The sequence below is a fragment of the Podarcis vaucheri genome (assembly GCF_965113315.1).
Source record: "Podarcis vaucheri genome assembly, chromosome: 9".
NCBI classification, from domain to species: Eukaryota; Metazoa; Chordata; class Lepidosauria; order Squamata; family Lacertidae; genus Podarcis; species Podarcis vaucheri.
In genome coordinates this window covers 30,111,154-30,135,530 of record NC_138767.1, presented here as the reverse complement: position 1 = coordinate 30,135,530, position 24,377 = coordinate 30,111,154, and the positions used below count along the sequence as shown (strand labels likewise).

General features: G+C 42.6%; 1 protein-coding gene across 1 annotated transcript in view; it reads left to right on the top strand.

The window, feature by feature from the left end:
* The window catches only part of TRPC3 (transient receptor potential cation channel subfamily C member 3), a 61,680-nt gene that overhangs the window by 10,062 nt on the left and 27,241 nt on the right, over positions 1-24,377 (top strand). Inside the window, exons 2-3 of the mRNA XM_082237133.1 lie at positions 11,642-12,413; positions 20,418-20,603. Coding sequence (XP_082093259.1) covers positions 11,642-12,413; positions 20,418-20,603 — 958 coding nt within the window. The remainder of the gene's footprint in view (positions 1-11,641; positions 12,414-20,417; positions 20,604-24,377) is intronic.

The window sequence follows — 24,377 nt, the reverse complement described above, 5'->3', positions numbered from 1 at the left end:
GAATTATTTTTATTCATTGAATTTGTATCCCGCCCTTCCTCCTGAATGTGTATTGGTGTGTATGTTTGTATGAATGAATGAATGAATGAATGAATGAATGAATGAGAGTGGCTTCCACATTACATATGGGGGGAGGGGAGGAAAGAAACTGGGCTAGAAATAAGTAGGAAGATAGTGAAGAGGAAGGCCCAGCGCTCTGTGGTAGGACATGTAGTTTAATGTGTAAGAGGCTGCCTGTTTAATTTTTGCAATTCCCAGTTAAATACTCTTACGCAGTAGGTGGGTCAGGCATCTTCTAACATAGTTCCTCTGTCTCTGGGAACAGCAACTGTGACAATGCTTGGCAGAAGAGACCCTTTGACACACTGCAATTGTTCAGTGCAGTTGTGAATCTCCTTGCCATGCCCTGGCTTCATGCCTATACAGCCTTGTGGGATCTGCACTACGCTCAGGCTCCCAGCCACCAGATCCAAATAGAATCAGGCCAACTCGTTCAGTTGCTCTCTCCTGGGATCTGCGTGCCTGCAAGGCGATGTTGGTGCTAGGTCATTATGCTGTACATTGCTTCCTCTCTTAGAGATACTAAGATTTGCAAGTTGCAACCTATTTCTTCTGTCCTAAAGCAGTAGGAAGGGAACATGCAAAACCCAGTTTAAGAGTTAAGCATTTACCTTTGGCATTCTGGGGCAGCATAGTGGCCAAAACAATGGCTGTCACTTGGATGGTCCAGATTACATTATCACTCAGCTGTGAGTCTTGCCTAAAACCACACCAAGCCATTCTTGTCTCAACTTTAGTCCTCCATCTGTAATGTTATGATGATAACACTGAGGGTATCAATTCTGGCAAGTTTTAGAAAAGTTGCCGCAAAGCTTCCTGAGATAATATGTGTGTAGTGCTTTGAACATCCTAGAGCATGATACATGTCTGATATGAAGAACCTGTGGCCCTCCAAGTGATGCTGGATTCCAGCTCCCATCATCCTTCATTATTTCCCATCATCGTTCATTATTTGCTGTGTTGATGGGAGTTGGAGTCCAACAGCATGCTTGGGACCAAAGGTTTCCCACCCCTGATTATGCTATGTTTTATGTTATTATGTTATTAAATTTATATACTGCCCTATACCCGGAATCAGGGTGGTTCACAGAACATGTTACAATGTCATCCTGAGGGTTGTTGTTTTTTTACTGAGGCTGTGGACTGATGATATAATTGTTGTTGTTTAGTCGTTTAGTCGTGTCCAACTCTTCGTGATCCCATGGACCAGAGCACGCCAGGCACTCCTGTCTTCCACTGCCTCCCGCAGTTTGGTCAAACTCATGCTGGTAGCTTTGAGAACACAACTACTGAGAAGGCCCTCTGCCTGGTTCCCTGTAACTTCACTTCTCTCAATGAGGGAACCACCAGAAGGTCCTCTGAGCTGGATCTCCATGTCTGGGCTGAATGATGGGGGTGGAGATGCTTCTTCAAGTATACAGGGTCAAAGCCGTTTAGGGATTTAAAGGCCAGCATCAACACTTTGAATTGTGCTCAGAAACATTTGTTGTTGTTTAGTCATGTCTGACTCTTCATGACCCCATGGATCAGAGCACGCCAGGCACTCTTGTCTTCTACTGTCTCCCACAGTTTGGTCAAACTCATGTTGGTAGCTTTGAGAACACTGTCCAACCATCTCGTCCTCTGTCGTCCCCTTCTCCTTGTGCCCTCAATCTTTCCCAACATCAGGGTATTTTCCAGGGAGTCTTCTCTTCTCATGAGGTGGCCAAAGTATTGGAACCTCAGCTTCACGATCTGTCCTTCCAGTGAGCACTCAGGGCTGATTTCCTTCAGAATGGATAGGTTTGGTCTTCTTGCAGTCCATGGGACTCTCAAGAGTCTCCTCCAGCACCATAATTCAAAAGCATCGATTCTTCGGCAATCGGCCTTCTTTTTGGTCCAGCTCTCACTTCCATACATCACTACTGGGAACACTATAGCTTTAACTATACGGACCTTTGTTGGCAAGGTGATGTCTCTGCTTTTTAAGATGCTGTCTAGATGATATAATAGTAATTGTAATTATCTGGATGGACAATAATGCGACTCTCTAAGATGGCTTGAGTAGAGGAGGACTGCCATTAAGAGCCCTATGGAATGAATAACACTAGCATCATTTTCATTCCGCCCTCGGCCTCTGCATGTTGGAGGTTGCTGACTGGAATGCATTTTCTGCAGTCTGTCCCACCCAGCTGCCATAGCAGCAGATGTAACTCTGCTCTATGCTGTTCCTAAAGCTCAATCAATCAACCTAACAGAACATGCTTAAGCAACAGGACACCAGATACCAAGGGACTTGTGGGCGTGTGCACATTCCTGGTTTAGAGTGTTCCTTGCTCTCATTCTGCCCCTCAATAAATTATTGTAGAAGAAAGTTGCTTAACTTTTCCCAAGTGTAGCTATATACAGTGGTACCTCGCGTTAAGTACTTAATTCATTCCGGAGGTCCGTTCTTAACCTGAAACTGTTCTTAACTTGAAGCACCACTTTAGCTAATGGGGCCTCCCGCTGCCGCCGCACTGCTGAAGCACGATTTCTATTTTCATCCTGAAGCAAAGTTCTTAACCTGAGGTACTATTTCTGGGTTAGTGGAGTCTGTAACCTGAAGCGTATGTAACCTGAAGCGTATGTAACCTGAGTTACCACTGTACAAGCAGACTTCGTCATACGGTATTTCACAGCCACTGTGCACTGGGGTACACAGAAGCCAGCAGCCCCGTTTTTGTTAGAAAGTAGGTACTTTCCTCTTGAATTGCATTTTAATTTGAAGCTCCTATGCTCCGCAGTGTGAAGCATGTGCTAATGAAGCAAGTGTGGCTAAAGGTAATCCAAAATCCAGTACTAATTAACTTGCAATAAAAGCCCTCCTGATTCTGATGTGTACTGATGTGTTCTGATCCATGCAAATACCTAAAAGAAAAAAATTCTGAGGCTGTAAGTGAGCATTGCTATTCTGGGAGTATTTCCCTAGTATTGCTGAAGAAAGTTTCCTGAAAACATCTCTCAGTGCAGGAAGGCTTTCAGCTGGCACAAATCCCAGTAAGGCTCCCATTGCCAACATTATATAGATATTATTAATTTATTTAAAAGGTTTCCCTGCCACTTTCACCTGCACTAGGAACATAGTTTTCCCCTAAGTGGATTTATTATGACAGTTGCATCAACTCATTTCCAGAATTTCAGCTTCCACACTCTACCCACTTACCTGAGAGTAAACCCAATTCCAATTAAATTCCGCTGCACTTACATCTGAAGAGATATGTACAGGATTTCACTGTACATTTGTTTATATCACTAGGGCGTGAATATGACACCAGAGCAAGTTTAGAGAACAGTAAATGCCCTTAAAGGAACAGGGGCTCTTTCCTGTATTCACTTGGGTGCCCTACCCCTGAGGAAGGAGCAGTCAAAAGCAAGGGGGCATGTTCCAAAAATGTCAAAAGAATGGCACCAAGTCTCATCAGGTCAGCTCTATATCAGACTTCATTCAAGTTATGATTTGTCCCAAACAATAGGGACAGTCAGTTCCTTCCAGAGATGCTTCCAAGTTCCAGGAAAGTTTCTTCCACAAGGAAAACAAGGGTCTTGTGCCTCAGTGACTTTAGCAGGGTTAAATCCAGGCTGTAATAATAATAATAATAATAATAATAATAATAATAATAATAATAATTTATTATTTATACCCCGTCCATCTGGCTGAGTTTCCCCAGCCACTCTGGGTAGCTTCCAACAGTACACTAAAATACAATAATCTATTAAACATTAAAAGCTTCCCTAAACAGGGCTGCCTTCAGATGTCTTCTCAAAGTCTGGTAGTTGTTTTTCTCTTTGAAATCTGGTGGGAGGGCGATCCACAGGGCGGGTGCCACTACTAAGAAGGCCCTCTGCATGGTTCCTTGTAACTTGGCTTATTGCAGCAAGGGAACCGCCAGAAGGCCCTTGGCGCTGGACCTCAGTGTCCGGGTAGAACGATGGGGGTGGAGATGCTCCTTCAGGTATACTGGACCGAGGTCATTTAGGGCTTTAAAGGTCAGCACCAAAACTTTGAATTGTGCTCGGAAATGTACTGGGAGCCAGTGTAGGCCTTTCAAGAGAAAGTGTACTCTGTTCTTAGGCCATGTCCAATAGAGCTTGGTGGAACAGTCTGAAGAAAACCTTCCAACAGGGAAGCAAGACCCCCCCCCCCGTCTCTGTGGAGGCACCTTATTTAGGCTTCCAGCTTGACCAACCTGCTCCCTATGTCTCCATTGGGCTTTTCCAACTTCTTCTCTCTGTCTTTATATATCATTCCTGCCTCCCCTCCTTTCTGCCTAAGGCACAGAAGATGAGCTCCTTCACTGCCATCAACCTTCTGATGGAGAGCACCCCACCTTTCTCCCACAGGTAGAGTCTCCAGGCAATGTCCAGATGTGGTCTCCTCATTGCCTGGTTAGTGCATACTTGCTTGTATCTGGGCCTAATTAAAGGGCCAGGTGCCAGCAAATGTGGCAAATGGTTCTACGCTTCGGTTTCCACCTCAGTTGTATGCATCAACTTTTTAATAATATAGTTCTTTATTGAAAGTTTTTTTTCTTCTAAAATGTGAATAGACAGAGGAAGGAACTCCTGTCCCCCTCAGTACAACCCCAAACAAGCAACACTATTCACCCACCTCACAGAGTAAAAGGAAGACCAGGTTGGGGAAAAAACATCAAAAATCACCCTCAATTTAAGTGGATATAGTATTATCAAGATCTTAACAACGTGCACCGGTAATCAAAGAGAAAGAAAGTACATTCCTTTTGTTTCGTTGAACAGAAATTGGAGACCCCAGTGGACCCAAGACAAAGTCTGTTTCCATTACCTAGAGCTCCCCATAAGAGCCCTACTGATTTATGTAGTCCTGGAACAGCTCTGCTGTGCTCCTGTATGTAAGTGTATTCAATAAAAAGGAACCATATGGTTGCAAATTGATCTCTCTCTATTTGCCCCCTAATAACTTGCCATTTATGCGAAAGCTTTTCTAACAGGGCTATATGCCAAATCTTAACAATACCAGTCGTCTACATCAGTGCACTTAAAACCATTCCACAGCTTTGCTATTGTCGCACTAGCTGCAAATAAAAGGTGAATAATTAACTCCTGATTTGCTAGGTCCCTCTTTGGACTATCAAACAAATTCAGCATCTGTTGTATGCATTTGCCAAAGGTTATTAATTCAAGACACAATTCTGAATTTGGATGGTGGCAGAAGAGAGCTTAAGAGCCTTTCAGTTTGCACATTCAAGAACTACAGCTGCCATTTTTAGCTATATATTCTGGTAATGTTTTGCTGGGTTTAGCTTTGTAAGTAGCAAATGCTTTCAAATTCCATTAATTAAAGTTTGAGAGAGAGGGTTGTTTTTAAACAGCACCCTATAGCCTTTAAATTTAAAACAGAATATTTAGGTAAAAAATAATAATGGCTGCTAATGGTGTGCATTTTTTAATTCAGGCAATATTGCTGCTTATTCATACGAGTCTTCAGGGCCAACCTGAGTCATGTTGTTGCCTTGAGTGAAGGATAAGATGGCGCCACATCTCCCCAGTCCCATCTGCAGAAGTTTGCAAGGCAGGCCATTCAAACCTTGTTTCAGCACTGATGATGGAACAGCATCCCCTTAAGGCTGTTTTAGAGGGCACAGGACAGGCTTCTTGGCCCACACTGCTCTCTCATCCCAACAACTTGCTGCTACTCCCCACTTCCCAGTATCTGCTGCCTTAGGTGGCATTTGCCCCCTGTCTAATGGCAGGGCTGGCGCCGCTAGTATTGTATACTTTGTCTCAGTTTTCTGCAATGCGTCACAGTGGATGTTCTTTACAAAATGTTTCAAATTATAAACATATTCTAAGATTAAAATTTTTCCCTCCAACTTTTCCGGCAGTTCAGTATTTGTTGGGGGGGGAGGGGAAGAAAGACTGGGGTGAGATGCCGCATTTTTCGCTCTATAAGACGCACCCAACCATAAGACGCACCTAGTTTTTAGAGGAGGAAAACAAGAAACAAGAAAGCAACACAAAGCCTCTTGAGCAAAGAGGCAGGAACGCTCCGGCTGTGCTCAAGAGGCTTTGCGTGGCTATCGCTGAAGCCAGAAGAGCAAGAGAGATCGCTGTGCACTGATCGCTCTTGCTGTTCTGGCTTCAGCGATAGCTGCACAGCCTGCATTCGCTCCATAAGACGCACACACATTTTGCCTTACTTTTTTAGAAGGGAAAATGTGTGTCTTATAGAGCGAAAAATACGGTAAATGGGAAATACTGTCATACCTCATATTACAGCTGCTTCAGGTTACGTGTTTTTGGGTTGCGGACGGCGGAAAACCTGGAAGTACCGGAACGGGTTACTACTGAGTTTTGCCGCATGCACAGAAGCGCCAGATTGCACCGGTGTCTGCGCAGACGCGGCACTTCAGGATGTGAACGCTGCAGATTGCAAATCTGCCTCCGTCATGGATTACGTCCGCAACCCGAGGTTCCACTGTATAAATTGTTTGTGTGTCCCTTTGTGAAACATGAATGGGAATACAGTGGTACCTCGGGTTACAAACACTTTGGGTTACAGACTCCGCTAAACTGGAAATAGTACCTCGGGTTAAGAACTTTACCTCAGGATGAGATACAGAAATTGTGTGCTGGTGGCACGGCAGCAGCGGGAGGCCCCATTAGCTAAAGTGGTGCTTCAGGTTAAGAACAGTTTCAGGTTACGAACGGACCTCTAGAACGAATTAAGTTCGTAACCAGAGGTACCACTGTATTGAAAAAGAATATGTACCTACCCAGTGATGAAAAAATTCCCATCATGGTCTCACACTAACATGCCAGGACTCCATCCTTTCATGCTAACATGAACCACTTCTCTAGAAGACTTCCAGAAAATCCCCCATTTCTACAAGTTATTTTTTAATAATTGCCCTTCTAGCAAATCATAGAATCATAGAATCATAGAGTTGGAATAGACCACAAGGGCCATCTAGTCCAACGCCCTGCCAAGCAGGAAACACCATCAGAGCACTCCTGACATATGGTTGTCAAGCCTCTGCTTAAAGACCTCCAAAGTAGGAGACTCCACCACACTCCTTGGCAGCAAATTCCACTGTTGAACAGCTCTTACTGTCAGGAAGTTCTTCCTAATGTTTAGGTGGAATCTTCTTTCTTGTAGTCTGGATTCATTGCTCCGTGTCCGCTTCTCTGGAGCAGCAGAAAACAACCTTTCTCCCTCCTCTATATGACATCCTTTTATATATTTGAACATGGCTATCATATCTCCCCTTTTTTTTATAATCATATTTATTAAAATTTCCAATAATAACAGAATAAGAAAATAAGAAAGATGAAGAAAAGAAAGAAAAAGAGAAACTAGTTTAGACCCTTTTTTTCATAACCTTCTTTCTGGGACTTCCTCCTTCCCCTCCCGACTGTATTCCCCTTTCCCTAAGTTGATTCCACAAGTTCTCATCCCCAATTTAAACCTAATATATTTTACTCATAGACCAATTTAAATTTACACCATCTTAACGTCACTCCTCGTCTTATAATAGAACAAAATTTTCTCCCCAAGATCAGCTCTCATTCCTTCCACGAGTTCCCCCTTTCTAAAAAAAGAAAAAACAGAAACATATAATATCAAAGTTATAAAGAATATAAGATAGAAAATATAGAGAAGTTCAAAAAGTTGGTTACAAAGCCTTTGGATTCTAAGATTCCCCCTCCCTTCCCCGGTTTTGATTCCCCATGTCCGTTTGTCTGTATGTTGTCGGCCTGGAGATCTTAAGTCCACAGCCAAATTTTTCTCAGTCCATCTTGCTGGTTTCTTCAGATTTGGTTGTTTTAATGATGTTTAACTTCAAAAATCCAATCTAATAGAGGCCTTTAATTTTCTTTAATCTTTTGTTGCTCCTCCCGTTGTTCTTTCCGTGTCGTATTCAGTCATTTGCTCTTTTATTTCTTGGTTTCTCAGGTTTCTGTCTTGTTCAGCTGTCAAAACATTCTTGTTCCAAAATTTAATGTCTCTACAGAGGTTTGTTATTCAGGGACAAAGACTTACGTCCAGTTCCTTTCTTGCTTCAATAGAAGATTCTATTGTATTATGGTCACCTCTGTAGACAAAATAATATTTCAGTTCTGCAGCTTTCCCAGGAGATAAGGCCTGTGCACATCCCAGAGTAGTTTTCCACATACGACACTTGTAATGTCCCGAAACCCCTCTAGAGGGATTACAGTAACTTTGTATCCTCTAATCCAAAAGTCAATTTGTTGTTTCTTTTTCCCCGACAGTTTATATCCATATTTATGTCAAATTGTAACAAAATTAACCAACAAAAAACTTGTAGCAAAGTCCTCTTTATATTTTCCAGTTTTGACAGCTCCTTTGACAGCTGTCAAAATCTCCATCTCTCTTCGCCAGGCTATCCGAATCGCCCCGGTTCCCAGGGGGGGGGTTGCTTTTTTCTCCTCACCCTCGACTCCTCTCCTCCAGCACAGTTCTTATAATTCACATTGTGGAGTTGATAGTTTTTGTCATCAATAAGCTTCTGAATCGATCTTGGTTTCTCAGTCCTTGTTTTAGCATGTTTACAATCAGGGAGGGGACTGACTTCCTTTTTTGGATCCCCTCCCGCTCGTGCCAAATCCGGAAAAAATTTTCTTTTTTCCTCCTTTTATACCCGGTTGCCCAATTACTCACGGGTTGTTGATCAATTGTCCAAATTTCCTTTGGAAGAAGCCAGCGCTCTCCGCCGGATGGCATGCGGCTGCGCCCGGCAGGGGAAGCGGAGGACTCAAAGCACCACGCCACTCCCCGGCGCCCGATCCGTAGCCTTTAAAAAGGCTCCTTCACGAGCCGGGAGGGCGATAACGGTGCCAGCCGAGTCACCATGTCCACGGGATCCGTTCCCGTGGTTTCTAAGGGTCCCCGCGTCGCCGGCGCGGTAGGACCCAGCCCCTGCCGAGCCGACTCCCTCCGGAGCTCGGAGGGAGTCCGCCATTCGGCGATGGCGCTAACCCGGAAGTCCTTAACCTCCTCTTCTCCAGGCTAAACATGCCCAGCTCCCTTAGCCGTTCCTCATAAGGCATCGTTTCCAGGCCTTTGACCATTTTGGTTGCCCTCCTCTGGACACGTTCCAGTTTGTCAGTGTCCTTCTTGAACTGTGGTGCCCAGAACTGGACACAATGTTTTTAATAATAGATATTAAGTCTGACAGGAAATCATTAGGAGGAAATTTGGTTTTTAACTTTTTTTTAATTACTGCAGTTAATTTAGAACTTGGTCCAGTTAGAGATGGGTAGAAAAAGAGGACTGCACCCATTCACAAATTCTCAGAGAGTGTGCTACTCAAGTCTGTTAGTGGCAGGTGTTTTTAGAAAGCATTTTGTAATATGATCTGTTAATGAGCACTTTAGATTCTTTCCCCCCTGTTGAAGACCTTATGATACTCAAAACATGCTAGGATAATTTTTTTTATCACATTTTCATGTGAAACAAACACTCTTGCATCTTTAGTGATTTCCACAATGTTTAAAATTTAGATTGATTGAAATACCATTATTGTAAAACATGCTAGCTGTAATTTTCAAAGCAAAATAACTGAGTTTCCCTGCTACCCAGTGTTTGCACTCTACCATTCTCAACCTTGGGGTCCTCCAGATACTTTGAGCTACAACTCCCAACATCGCTGACCATTGGCCATGCTGGCTGTGGTTGCACCTCTGCTTTCTACCTTACCTGTTGGTTTTGAGTTAACAAGTGTATGACCGTTTGAGTATGGCTTTTTTTGCACATGCTGTTAGGTGCTAGTTTTCCATACTCTCAGTTGATAAGGACAAACAGGATAGAGTAATTAACCAACTGTCTGCTACAATTAATAACTTTTTTGTTTCATTGATTTCAGGAGAACTGTTAAGTGTTCTCCCTTTGAAATTGATTGGACTGTAAAGTGCTTAACTGTGGCATAGTGAGTTTTGGTGTCTAATTCTTGAACCGTTACAGCAACAATATTTTCATTAACATTGATTATTATTGTAATTGCTATTTTATTTAAACATGGCATTATTCCTGAAGGTCTCAGGACTACTTTCCTAGTAATCATATATTTAAAACATACTTCAATAATAACTAACATTTATCACAGTAAATTCCACCCCCATGCAATCTCCTGCCAGAAAATTTATCACAAGCAACCACCATTACACTGTAAGCAGATTAAAAAAACACATCGGCATTAAATTCTCAAACTTCAATAGCCGATTTGGTTGTGCAGGAATTACAGCGCATCTTGGTTCCTTATTTTATTTGATTATATATGTTCCCTTTAGCTAGCTATCTGGATATGCAGGACCACAGAAAAGAAAAATCCTTTTTCAAATGCCAGGCAAGAAATACAAGCTACTTTCTAATAGTAATTTCTTTTGGGAAGACATATCGGGCACATCAAATATATGACATTGTCACAATAAATTTATTGGGCTATTTATCTCCGCCGACAAAACACTGTACATTTAGAAGAATGTTCTCGCCCTATAAAAACTGAGTTTCATTTGCTGAATTTATTATTCTTCTCCATCCCGAGTGAGGTGGGTACTAGGGTGCAAGGGAAGAAGGAAATGAAAGCCTGTGGTTTCAAGGTTTTCTGCATGGCCTTGTAAGTATGAGGGAGTTGTAGCCTTTCAGATGCAGTTGGACTCCACCTCCATCGGCTCCAGCCAACATGACTAGCAGTCAGGGATGATAGCGGTCAGTGGTCCACTATGTGCTTGGGTCTGTGAAAATGGAAAACACGGACGGTGGTCTGTAAGAAGCTTTGCCTCTTCGAGACTGCAAGGGATATTGCTATGACTGCCTGCTGTTCTAAGTGAGCTGTAATGGTTTTGCTCTGTAGGTGGTTGTTAAATTCTTATTGTGGGGCCAGGTGGAGACCCCCCCCCGACCCCAGGCGACCCCCGGGTGGAATAATGACTCACGACGTGTTATGGGATTAAAATTGGCCACAACTTTATTAAACTTTCAGATGTAGGGAGACCAACTCCCAGGTAAGTTCCACCCTCTATTGCAGGCTTCCTCAACCTTGGCCCCCCCAGATGTTTTTGGCCTACAACTCCCATGATCCCTAGCTAGCAGGACCAGTGGTCAGGAATGATGGGAATTGTAGTCTCTGAACATCTGGAGGGCCGAGGTTGAGGGAAACCTGCTCTATTGTGTGCGCAAGGCTGTCCCAACCCTACCTGGTTGACTCCCCTGGCAACACCTCCCCAGCTGGGATTGGTTTACTGTCTGAGGTTGGGCGGGAACCTCCAGGTATCCAGCTTGGGGAGGTGAAGCCAGGCCAAATTGCCAGGAATCGTGTGGGATCAGGGGGCTGTGCGCGGCCATACAAAAAGTGCCCCCCGTTTGAAGTGGGGAGCGGTCATTATCAATTAATCCAGGTGTGCAGTGTGGATTCTTTTTTTTTTTGAGATTGACCTGTCTTCACCTATTGTATGCATATTTAACTTGGGCCACTCTAGCCCAAGAGTGTAGATTTCTAGAGAGGCTCTTCCAAGACAATGACAGCTATAAAAATATTCCAAATGTCTTGTTTCTGCTCATTAGGACCATTGACGGAAGCCCTTCTTTGAGACGCATGACTGTGATGAGGGAAAAGGGAAGGCGGCAAGCAATCAGAGGTCCAGCTTTTATGTTCAACGAGAGGGGCACAAGTCTTACGGCAGAGGAAGAACGCTTTCTGGATGCGGCAGAGTATGGGAACATACCTGTGGTCCGCAAAATGCTGGAAGAGTCAAAAACTTTGAATGTCAACTGTGTCGACTACATGGGCCAAAATGCCTTGCAGCTCGCTGTGGGGAATGAACATTTGGAAGTGACAGAACTTCTGTTGAAGAAGGAGAACCTGGCACGGATCGGAGATGCCCTGCTGCTTGCAATTAGCAAAGGGTATGTCCGGATTGTGGAAGCAATCTTGAATCATCCCGGGTTTGCAGCTAGCAAGCGGCTGACTCTGAGCCCGTGTGAGCAGGAGCTCCAGGACGATGACTTTTATTCTTACGATGAAGACGGCACCCGATTCTCCCCAGACATCACACCCATCATTTTAGCAGCCCATTGTCAGAAGTATGAGGTGGTGCACATGCTGTTAATGAAAGGGGCGAGGATAGAGAGACCTCACGATTATTTCTGCAAGTGCAACGATTGTACTGAGAAACAAAAGCATGATTCTTTCAGCCATTCCAGGTCAAGGATAAATGCATACAAGGGACTGGCAAGTCCTGCCTACCTGTCTCTGTCCAGCGAAGACCCGGTTCTCACTGCTCTAGAACTCAGTAATGAGCTTGCTAAACTGGCTAATATTGAAAAAGAATTCAAGGTAAGGCTTCTTCTTTTTTCTGCTCCTTCTCTGCGTGCTGCATTGGCTTTGGTGGATTAAAACACTTCACATTTATTTCCCCCTCACTTTATCTGTTCCTGTTAATATTGCTGCTGCGATGTCTGGATGTTTTTTGAAAACACCATTTTGCTTTAAATGAAAATACTTCATAAGCGCCGGGTGTAATAAGAAAAAATGCAATACACCCCTTGGAATAGATGAAAACAGGTTTGTTCACTGTAACAGAACATAATTGTTTTTATTAAAGTGCACTCTGTTGAAATAATGTCATCTGAGCTACCAGAACAAAAAGCAAGTGCTAGGTCCTAAATGAGTATTCCTGTTTCTATTCACACCTCTAGATTGTTGTTTACAAGTTATAAAGGCTACGCACATTTGTCATTTCCCTCTCAGAAGGACACCGCTCATTCATCTGCCAGAAATGTATTAGTGTGCCAAGAGCCAGCTGTTAAAATCTATCCAGATGTCCCACCTTTCTGTCTGATGATCATCTATACATATAATGAAGCCGTAGCATGCCAACTAGTCTCTCTTTTTCCAGATTTTTCATTAATTGGACTCTGATAAGCATTACTCTGCTCTGCCCCTTTATGATGCCCATGTTCTTAAAATGCCTGATAAAGTTACAGAGGATAGCACTATCCTGAAGTAGGTCTTTCTGAAAAAAGAAACTGGGATGGTTGATGCAGATTGTAAACAAAATTGGTTCTACAAATGGCAATTTTATCCAGCTGCAGCAAACATTTTAATGGGGTCCTTCTGGGTCAGTGTTGGATTCCACTTCTCTAATTAACTTTTCCCTAAATTATTGTGAGGAGGCAAAAGACACATTAATCTGCGAGGCCTGTTCCGAGCAGAGAGAGTTTTAAAGAGCTAAATGTGGGTGGGCAGCATGGGCTGGCGGTGATGGTATATGGTTATGTGGATATTTAACACTGCAGTGCCAGACATAATGTACAACTTAATATCTGCTACGGCACATTTCAGCTCCTTCAGTGGCCCTTCCATTGTAGATGGAAGTGTGGTGAAAAATTAAACTTCGCATTTTTGCAAATTGCATATTTTGTAAGCATGGCATTAGATTTGGATTTGAATAGTTAAATACGTAATTTCTTCATCATTCTGTTCATGCACACAGTTTTGTATTACAACCTCATACCAAGGAAAGCACCTCATCTTGTTCCAATGCATCTTGCAACACAGCAATTTATTAAATTGTAGATTTGTGAATCTTTATTTTATACATTGTACTGAAACTCTAAGATGATTCCTTGTTGTGTAGTGTATAATACATTTGATGCATTGTTGTGTAGTGCAGAAATCCGTTTCTTCCTTACTTTTTATTTTCTATATCTAGATCTTCTGTATCCAGATAAAATTGACTTATTGAAGTTACAAAAATATTGTTTGAAGGAAGACTATAATCCTGGAAGTTGAACATGCAGCTATTACAGGCCATAATAAACTCTTTCAAGGCTTGGCTCTACTATCCCAGCTTCTCATAAAGCATGCAGTTAATCGAAGCGTGACATTGTAGTTTACTGACTGTAACTGATCGTAGATCATATTATTAATAGAACAAAAGTTTCTGGCAAAGACTGGGAGAGATATAGACCCAAGCAAACAGTGGCAGCACCTAAATACTAAGGTGTCAGCTTTGACTTGCACTCAGAAACAGCAGCATTTACCTATGTTTGTTCTTATACCGTTCTTGTACTATGTACCAACAGAGCAAATGATTCCAGCCCATACAGTAGCAAATTAAGACCGTAACTGCATGTCATAGTCTTTAAATGACATACAGTCGTACCTTGGAAGTCAAATGGAATCCATTCTGGAAGTCCATTCAACTTCCAAAATGTTCGGAAACCAAAGCGCAGCTTCTGATTGGCTGCAGGAAGCTCTTGCAGCCAATTGGAAGCCCCGTCAGACGTTCAACTTCCAAAAATAGTTCGCAAACAGGAACTGTCCCAGTTTGTGGAGTTCGGGAGCCAAAATGTTTGAGAACTAAGCTGTTCAAAAACCAAGGTACGACTGTATTCTTTAACGTAAATTTGTTTGGGAAAAGTCTTCAAGATAGGTTAGAAAAAGTAAAATACACACACACACACACACACACACACACACCTCCAGTGCATATAATTTGAAGGCACAGGAAACCTTTGGAAGTTCCACTGTCGATTAAAAGCTAAGTAAAGCTGGTGATGGACTCTCCCATCCATTCCAGAAGAAAGAAATAGATCTGTCTTTAACAGATTCAAGATTCAAGGCACAGATTCAAGAGCTTGTTGTGCTTGTTCAAGGATGGAGAATGTGAGCATTAGAATGGGATTATTTGCATCCCCTAATGCTAGGCCTACTTTGTAAGCCACTAATGTATATACATATGGGGCAGATTGGTTTTTCTTTTCAGGCTGCTTTGGGGTTAATGTTACTTTGTAAGTTTTTGTGGGGTTTGTTTGTCTTTGTTGCTCCATTACACTGATGGATTGCATTATACTACAAGAACCCAGCCCCTCAAGGCATCTTACTGTTTTATTTATGAAACCCAGTTCCACCACTAATATTGGTTGCCTGTTGTCAACCCATTTAACTAGTGTGCCTTGACGAACTGTGTTGCAGGCCAGGGAAATCCTGAACTCCTTGGAGGAAGGGCTGGATAAAAAAATTAGTAAGTAAATAAAGATTAAATTTTTTAAAAGCAGAACTTAATCCTTTTATTTTGAATGGGACACCAATACCTATCAGCGTCCAAACTTGACAAAGCAATCTAATCAGCAACAAGGAGGAGTCATCAACCACTATCACATTTAGAGGGCCCGTTTGCAAAACTCCAGTCTTCTTTATAACTTTTTGGGAAGTTTTCAAACATCTCTTACGTTTGTTTGCAACAAACAATGCCAACCTGGCCATGCAAAACGTATCCTTAAGGATTTTGGAGGGCTTTTATCAGAAGGTCTCAAAACTTTCTCGTGCAATGTGTCTGGGATATGCATTATTTGCAAATGTTAAGATAGAGAAGGGACTACTGTGTTGTGGCTGCTTGAAGCGCACAGTCATTCGTTGCCTCATAACTAGTGGGGAAAGGCTTTGAAATGTAAAGTCTGGTGGTGGCAGACGGAGATAGGTGGGGTGGGACCAGTATGAGGAAATAATTTGAAACCATGACACTAGGAAGAACTATGGCACTGAAATGTTGTTGTCTGAAGCAATGCGATTGGTCTAATATAGAACTGATTTTGGCTTCAGTGGGGGAAACTGAATGGAAGTGAGAATGAAATTGTCTGCTGCTGCTTACCCTGTCCTGTGCTGAGAGGAGAATCAAGTATGAGATAATACCTTGCCTACAGGATTTGAGATAGAAATGCCTGTTCAAAGCTATCGGAAAGCCACAAGCTTTGAACAGAGCATACCTTCTGACACTTCTGAAAGCAAAGCAAGAGACAGCGAGAAAGCATAGAATCATGGGTTTTAATTGGTTGTCTTGGTTCATCTGATTGTCCAGGAGGTTGCTTTCTTCAACAGAGTCTATGGTTAAAATGGGACAGAGAAGGATTTTCCATTCTATAATGGATCAGGCTTATCACTTGAATCATGCAGCCATTCATTACCGTTTGAGGCAGAGCAAATGCAATAGGTTTTTGCCTTCTCATGCTGCATATCCCCACACGCCTGGCATAGATGAATTCCAGGGCTCTTAACTTAGGACTGTTGGCAACAGTGAGGAAATGCTCATTCTATTAAGGATATTGCAACTTTGCAAAAATTTAAAACTTCTAATTTGTTAAAAGAACAGCAGTTCTTGCTCATTAGATTATCTCTTGTCAAGGAGATCTAGCTGGCATTATTCTTTTATAAATGTGTTGGCATGATTGGTTGGACTTGAATAATGCTGAAAAAATCTTGAGTGATTAGGGAGCAATACCAACACACTGAGATTTTTTTTTCATGACTTGCATCAGTCCTGGTATTTAAAATCCACTTTCACTACTGTATCCTTGTCAAAGATAGTAATGTGTGCGCACACACACACACACACACACATTAAAACAATGGCTTTAAAGTAATAATAATTCTACCAGCTAGAGCTGAAGCCTTTTTCTAGAAAAATCAGAAACAAACATATCTGGATAGATTGAACACTAAATTCTCTTCCCTTTTGCTAAAATGAATATGTAAGGCACATAGGAAGCTGCCTTATATTTAGGCAGATCCATGCTCTATCTAGCTCAGTATTGTCTGAACTGACTGGTAGAAGCTCCCTGGGGTTTCATTTCTACCCCTATTTAGAGATTCAAAGCAGACACTCTGCTACTGAGCTATGGTCTTTCCTTATGCCATGCTGCTTTTGCTGTGATTATTGACCCATGCTCTGCCCAATAATGTCTATTCTTATACATATGAGTTAGAGCAGGTCTAACTCGGTAGCAAAGGTTTTAGGAAGAAGCCAGGGGTGCTTTCAAACAGCTTCCCAGGCAAAGGAGAAGCCTGGGTTTCCAGATGCAACTCCTATGGAAGAAAGTGAACAACGGCAAAAATCTGACAAGAAGATCAGTGTCACTAAAAAGTGAGCAAGCTGCCCTAATTTCAACCGCCCTTTAGGACGGTTCTCTAGGGAGATTGCAGCTAGTTGTCATAATTGCATTCTTATTTGAAGAGCAAGTTTAAAATGCGTTAGACGCTTTGCAGATAATACCATTTGCACTCCGAGGTTTGTGTGATTGCTTAGTTGAGACTTGGTACTAAGCTTTATAATAAATCAAGCATACAAAAGAGAGACCAGCAGCCGGGTCGAAAAAGAAACTGAAGTGCTCTCCGCCCCCTGACCCAGGGACATAGCTGCTTCTCTTTGAAATTCTCTCTCTCAGTCCTGATCTCTCTTTAGCTCATGGAGTGGAAAACCTTTTTCTGCTCGAGGACAACATTAACTTGGTGGAAAGTTGTCTGGGGGCGAGGTATATTCCAGCAGTGGGTGGCACTAGACTCAAAAGTACACCTTTAACACACACACACACACACACACACACACACACACACTCTCACAGTTAGATTTGACATATGTGGTAGTAAGAAAAAGAAATATAGTACAGTGCTGCTATGGTTCTTCCTGGATTAAATGTGTGTGTGGTTTTGTGTGTGTTGAAAGCAGGGGCGGAGGAAGGGGGTGAGGTAGGGGCACTCCGCCCCGGGTGTCACCACTGAGGGGGGTGACAAAATGCCTGGCGGCACTCACCGCGGGCCCTGCAGTGGTCCCAAGCCATGCGTCTCTCCTAGAGAGCCAGTGTGGTGCAGTGCTTAAGAGCGGTGGACTCGTAATCTGGTGAACCAGGTTCGCGTCTCCGCTCCTCCACATGCAACTGCTGGATGACCTTGGGCCAGTCACACTTCTTTGAAGTCTCTCAGCCTCACTCACCTTACCGTGTTTGTTGTGGGGAAGGAAGGGAAAGGAGAACGTTAGCCGCTTTGAGACCCCTTAGGCTAGTGATAAAGCGGGATATCAAATCCAAACTCTTCTTCTTCTTCAGGCTTCACGTTACCCCAAACAGTCCGCCCGCTGCCTCCGTCCCAGCTGTAGGGCGGCTGAGTTGGAGGAGGCAGGCAGACTCCCCCACCGCTGCCTTTCCGTAGAGGAAGGTGGGGAGACTCCCCCAGGCACAGCTGAAGCCAGCCAACTTTCTCTGCTATCTCCCTGACAGGCAGGCTTTGAAGGACAGCTCCCCTCCTCTGACAGGCGGGTGGGCGGGTTGCAAGCGTGGTGCTCCAAGTCTTGACACAAAAGAGCTGCTTAAATGCTCAGGTGCTGATTAGCTTCGTCTCCCTTTTCGATGGGCCCCTCAGGCCACTCCCTCACAAGGTTGTTGCAGTAAGGATAAAATGCTCTATCAAGAGTTGTCTTAGGTCCACCATGAGTCAAGCTCGGCTCTCTGGCTTAGCCATCTTGTCAATTGAAATAAAAAGTAGTGAAAGGAATTGATTTTGATGACTAAATTTCAAAAATTGCAGAGAACAAAGTTGGGTGGGGGGAAAGGTTTTAAGTGCTTATGCTCATGTTAAGTAAATAAACCAGAAAATAACACTTGCAGCTGTAAGTATCTTATTTTTCCTTCTTTTAATAATTTCAATGGGGGGGGTGTGACAAGAAATTTTCCACACCGGGTATCACCTGACCTTGCTACGCCACTGGTTGAAAGAGGCTTCTCTGCTTTTGCAATGGAGTAGTAGTTCCATGGGTATTGTGCAAGAGGCAGCTGGGAAGATGAGAAAGATAGTGGTCTCATCTCATAATTTTATCACAGGTGTCATTGCTCCCCCCCCTGCCCCTGCTTAAAGCTTCAGGTCCTGCAAGCAATTAAGCAGAACCACTTCCTGGATGGAGTCAACCATGTCACTTTAGCATGTGCTGAGCTTGCACACTGACCCACATATACTGACCTGCTGCTGCCAGGTCTCCTTTTGCCAGATTTGAGGTGGTGTGTGTTGAGCTACCACTGGTGATTTACAGCACAATCCTATGTATGTCTACTCTGAAGGAGTAAGTCCCATTGAGTTCAGTTGGACGTACTCCCAGGTAAGTGAGTGTAGGATTGCAGTCTAATGCACGAGGTTGCTTCAGACTTTCTGAACTTTTCATGGATCTGCTTGGCCCACATTTTTAACAACCCAAGTTGATCATGTGGTTTTTTTAAAAAGTTAATTATGTATTGTAGCTAAGGCTTTCGAGGGACTAAGAAGTCACAACTAAGAAGGCAGGAAACAAATGAAATCAGTTCCTTAATTTGAGAGTCTTCACCTTTCTGTAATCTTAGGACAGGAAGATAATGATTTCTGTAGCCATAGTGATGCTGGCAACTCTGAGTTTTACGGTGTATTCCTAAGTAAGCTCCATTGCTTCCAACAGAACTTACTCCCATGTAAGTGGCATAGAATAGCAACCCTAAGTGCTTTTCCAAAATAAGGGAGAATAAGGAGGAAGTTGGGACATATTCAAAGCCAAGTTCTAAAATGGGGCAGGGAAGAGAGAGGTACATTATCAATGTATTCAGCACTTCTGTAGTCAAAGCAATCAGGCTCAAGACTTACATACTAAAATTAACGGTGCTGAAAAGAATTCCATGAGATTGGTGTGCTAAGGAGTTTCTGAACACAAGGACCATTTTTCAGAGGTGACAGACATTAATAACAGATTTACAGAGAGCCGTGGAATGTAAGAGACAAATGACTGACAATTGGAGTAACAGAAGGGAGAGGTGAGATAATAAAGTGATTGACTTGTACCCATCATATGGAATACTCTGGCATCCTGCCCCGTGAACTGCTGCTCTTGATTACTTTGGTCCTCTTGGACCAAAACCAAATATGAGAGCAGCCCTTACTGTTCACTCCTCCTGTGAACCTACCGGGATCTTGGTGATCGTCATCAGAGGCCCCTCTCTGTGTGCGCCTTCTGAGAAATGTATGGAGGGTGGTAAGAACTGGCTTGTTCAGTGGTTGCTCCCCATTGATAGAATGCTCTCCCCAGAAGAACATTCCTGGTGCCATCACTGTCAGCTTTCAGATGCCAGGCTAAGAAATTCCTGTTTACCTAGGCTTTTGGTGGATTAATTTGGATTATAACGTAGTGTGATTTTTGACCTGCTCATCTTTCAGTTGGGTGGGGTTAGGTTCATTGCTGCACGAGCACTTTTTAGATAAACTGTTATTTTATGTATTTGTTTTTTAAATGTTTTCAAGCCTTGTTTACTTAATGGATCTGTAAGCCGTTTTGATGCAGCTTTTGTGGAAAGCCACAGTAAATAGAATAAATCATAACAATTAATAATATACTCATTTGAGGTTTGAATACCATGTACGAAAAAGAGGGCAGAAATGTGCAATCCAGCCTAGACAGTCATCTGCAGAATGTACATATGCTAAATAAATGCGCATTACTAAATCAGTTCCACATGAATTGATGTGACTCAATAACTGTTGTCTGCTCTTTAGAATGACTATCGCAAGCTGTCTATGCAATGCAAGGATTTTGTGGTTGGCGTCCTTGATCTCTGCCGAGACTCTGAAGAGGTAGAATCCATTCTAAATGGAGATTTGGAGGCTGAGCCAATTGAAACACAAAGGCATAGAGCTTCGTTGAGTCGTGTCAAACTGGCAATTAAGTATGAAGTCAAAAAGGTAAGTGACTGTCTCTTTTAGACAGTCTGATACTGGATGCATTGCATCATAAACTGCCTGCGTCAAGAACCTTAAGCACTATAACAGGGCTGTATTGTAAACACTTTATGGGGCTTGTCCTCTGGACAGGAATAATTCGCTAATGTCAAACTGATTTCACAATAAGGCAGCAGAGAGATTGGCATTTTTCAATGAAAATAATAGGGACTGTCATACACAAGTCAATTATTGTGATGCAGTGTTCTCACGCATGTGCATGTTATCCATTAAAACATCCAGAGACAAACAGCCACGTCTTGATCCGTCTTCAGCATAAATAAAAAGACTGGAGAAATCATTCTGTAAATAGAAATGATGTTATATCATTATGTTGTTCTTAACTGTACTGCCATTCCACTCAACCTTCTCCCCCGCTGACCATGATCCAGCCACACTTAAGCTCTTCTGTGTCCCATTGATTTTGTGTCTTCCATTTAAATTAACAGCACTTAAAAGTACTTCACTTTGCCTGGATTGTGTGTAGTGTCAGTGTAATGGGAGGTAGATGCACCAGAGTACATTAAAAATGGCACTCACCTTTTGAAAGCTGTTACTGCTCTTACAACTAATAGCCGCAACAGGCAGTTGCTTGCAGATCGGAAGTGATGTATCACATCCGCACAGAAACAGGCCTTGTTAGTTCCTTTTAGAAGCATCACTGGTAGAGAAAGGGGGGTGCGCCCCACCCTGGGTATCATCCCTGGGGGGGGTGACATTGCTGCAGGCTGCGCCCCCCGGGACGCTAGCCCCTAGCCTCGCCCCAAGGGCACAGCAGCTAGCTCCGCCTCTGAGAAGCATATTTTAAGCTTGGAACGATAATGTTTGGTTAGAGTCTCTCTACATAGGAATCTGCTATGACGTGAGATATGATAGATGTACAGTATATTCTAGGGGGTTCTGCTGACAAAAGTCTTTAAAATAGCCACAGAAGCAAACTCTGTTCCAAGGGCAGTTTATTTATATAGAAAACAGTCATTATAAAACTTCCAGGCCAGTGCTTTCTGGGTCTTAACGTTTACGGACAATCACCTTGGGTCATCACCTCTGAGAAGTAATAAAACACAAATGCTAGAGGACTACGGAAAGTAAGTGACACCTACATTTATTTACATCTGGATAGGTCTGCCTTGGCGGCCATGCTGCCAGTAACAGCAAGCTTTTTCACAGCTTCTGTTATAAATCACATTGTGTTATAGTGAGCCACCTGTTAAAGCCAACCTACTAAATAAGACTGCAGTGCATAAATTGGATAGTGTTAGTTTCTTTAAACTCATCCCTGATTAACAGATACTTGAATATTTTCATTTATATAGATCACAAACTTTAAAAATAATCGAGGGTTTATTAATTAGAGATGGGTTTAAGGAAATTGACACTATCCAGTTCTTATATAGTATATCTCTGTGTTACAAGAGTGTTCTATTTTGAGACCAGGTGTGTTGTTGCAATGTCTGTGATTCCTGCACTCCACGGAAGCTTCATCTTGAGCTCATGCTTTACCTGTTTACGGTGCCATTGGGGGCCATTAATTTATGGGACCAGTGCAGGCTTTGCAGAGTGCACAGCTGGCTTCTGAATGCTTCTGTGGCATTTCTTCAGAGACAAGGCTCCTGCCTTCTGTAGAGTCTTGTCATTGTGATTCTGATTTTGCAGTAGGCAGTGAATCCGAAAGCATGAGAGGTAGCTCGGCAGATTGTTCATAACCCGAAACTGATGTGCAGAACTTCCCTGGATAACTTGGAAAGCCACAAGTATGCTTTTTATTCTGCACCGCAACAAAAAAAATGTTTCTCTTTTTCCTAGGCATGTGCCCTTTGAACACAAATCAACTGATTAGGTTCTCTTGGGCTTTTAAAAACATTGGATCTTTAAGGATCTGCTGATTTTATAAACTTAGGGCAGCGTTGGAGAACCTCCTGGCTGTGGACCTAATTCAGTCCTCCAAGCTCCTCTAAATGACCCATTAGCCATTCCTAATAAACTCCATCTGCATGTTGATCTTGTGATGTCATTTGACATCACCTATTTATCATGTTGATTTATCCTACTTTCTGCTTTTTCTAGTTTTCTTTGATTAGGCTTAACAATTTAGTATTTTACATATGCTTTATATATTTTATGTACATTGGAAGTCTGGAAGAAAGTTCTAGAAACCGTTGCTCAGAATTGCTGTTGTATGTATGTACCGCAAGTTTCACTTTGCAGTTGCAGAGGATTTACAGAAACTTGCTAAACGAGCTGCCTTTCTAGTGATTTTTACTTGGAGAACTCAGGTTTGCAAGGATAAGGACTTCTGCACTTGATTTCTTTGTAAGTTTTAAATGGAAAATACAGATAATGCTCAGGTAATACGCTTATATTCTTCTCAAAATATTAATGCAGCCTGCTGGGACAGTTCCTGTTAGGTTTTGACAGGATTTAACCATAAAGGAAAATAAAATGGAAACACGGTTTTACTCAAGTCTTCGGGTTACGGACTAAAGGAAAAATGAGTTCATTGGATGGGAAATTCAGCTGGTTGTTATCAGGTTGTAAAATGTTGGAAGTCTCTTGTATTGTGGAAGTGGCTATGTAAAACCCAGTTGGTTCTTATTCATTGCATCTGCTCCTTGTTCATATGCTGAATTAAATTGAAGCTGGTTTAAGAATAGTGCTAGGCTTAGCATAGAGATTGATAAGAAATATACCAGTATTAGTTGAGGGCATCTTTTGTGAGAGGCAATGTAACAGAGATTCCGAATATGTTACAGTAAGTATTAGAATAAGTAGTGACTGGAAGACTATTAGTTCATAGTCTTTTGAAAAGCTTAGGGAGAAGAAGTCAGGAATAAAACAACAGTGCAGCAATTGATGCAAATGGTGCTACTTTAGAGATAGTATAATTTTAAAAGTACTGATTTGGGGTATAAGGAAGTGAAAGGAAAATGGTTAGAATCAGCTCTAATGTGCTTCAAGGAGAAATATCCATTGACAAATGTCTCTTGTCTTCTTTGCTAAAACCTTCCACTGAGTTCCCTTGTCTGAATTTATTTATTTATTATTTATTACTTAAATAAGTTATTGTTGCCAGTATTTTTCTTCATATTTGTGAAGCAAGTATTCTGAGTTGCTCTGCACTCTCCTAAGAGACCTCACATGTAGCCGCCTTGACCTTGCATTCAGGCAAGCCAGCAAACCAACCAACCAACCAACCAACCAGGAAACATTCAAGTTAGGTATAGTTTCTTGCTTTAATAGAACCAAATAATGGCTTCAGAATAAGCAAGAATATGAAGCCATTTTCAAACCATGGCTTTGTCTCCTTGCATGTTCCAAAGCAGTTAACCATGGTTTCATGGTATGGTTCATGAAATGGGAAAGTATAGCTAACTGGAAAACATCTTGGTCTGTTAGCAAAGGATGGAGTGAAGTGGCCATGAATGGCTCGTTTATATCTTGGCGTATTAAGCTAAAATATAAACCTCCAGATATGAACATGTTGCTCTTAGACAAATTAATGGAGGTTAATTAGCAAATAGTAGTAGTAAGGTAAAGGGACCCCTGACCATTAGGTCAAGTCGTGACCGACTCTGGGGTTGCGGCGCTCATCTCGCTTTACTGGCCGAGGGAGCCGGTGTACAGCTTCCGGGTCATGTGGCCAGCATGACTAAGCCGCTTCTGGAGAACCAGAGCAGCGCACGGAAACGCCGTTTACCTTCACTCCGGAGCAGTACCTATTTATCTACTTGCACTTTG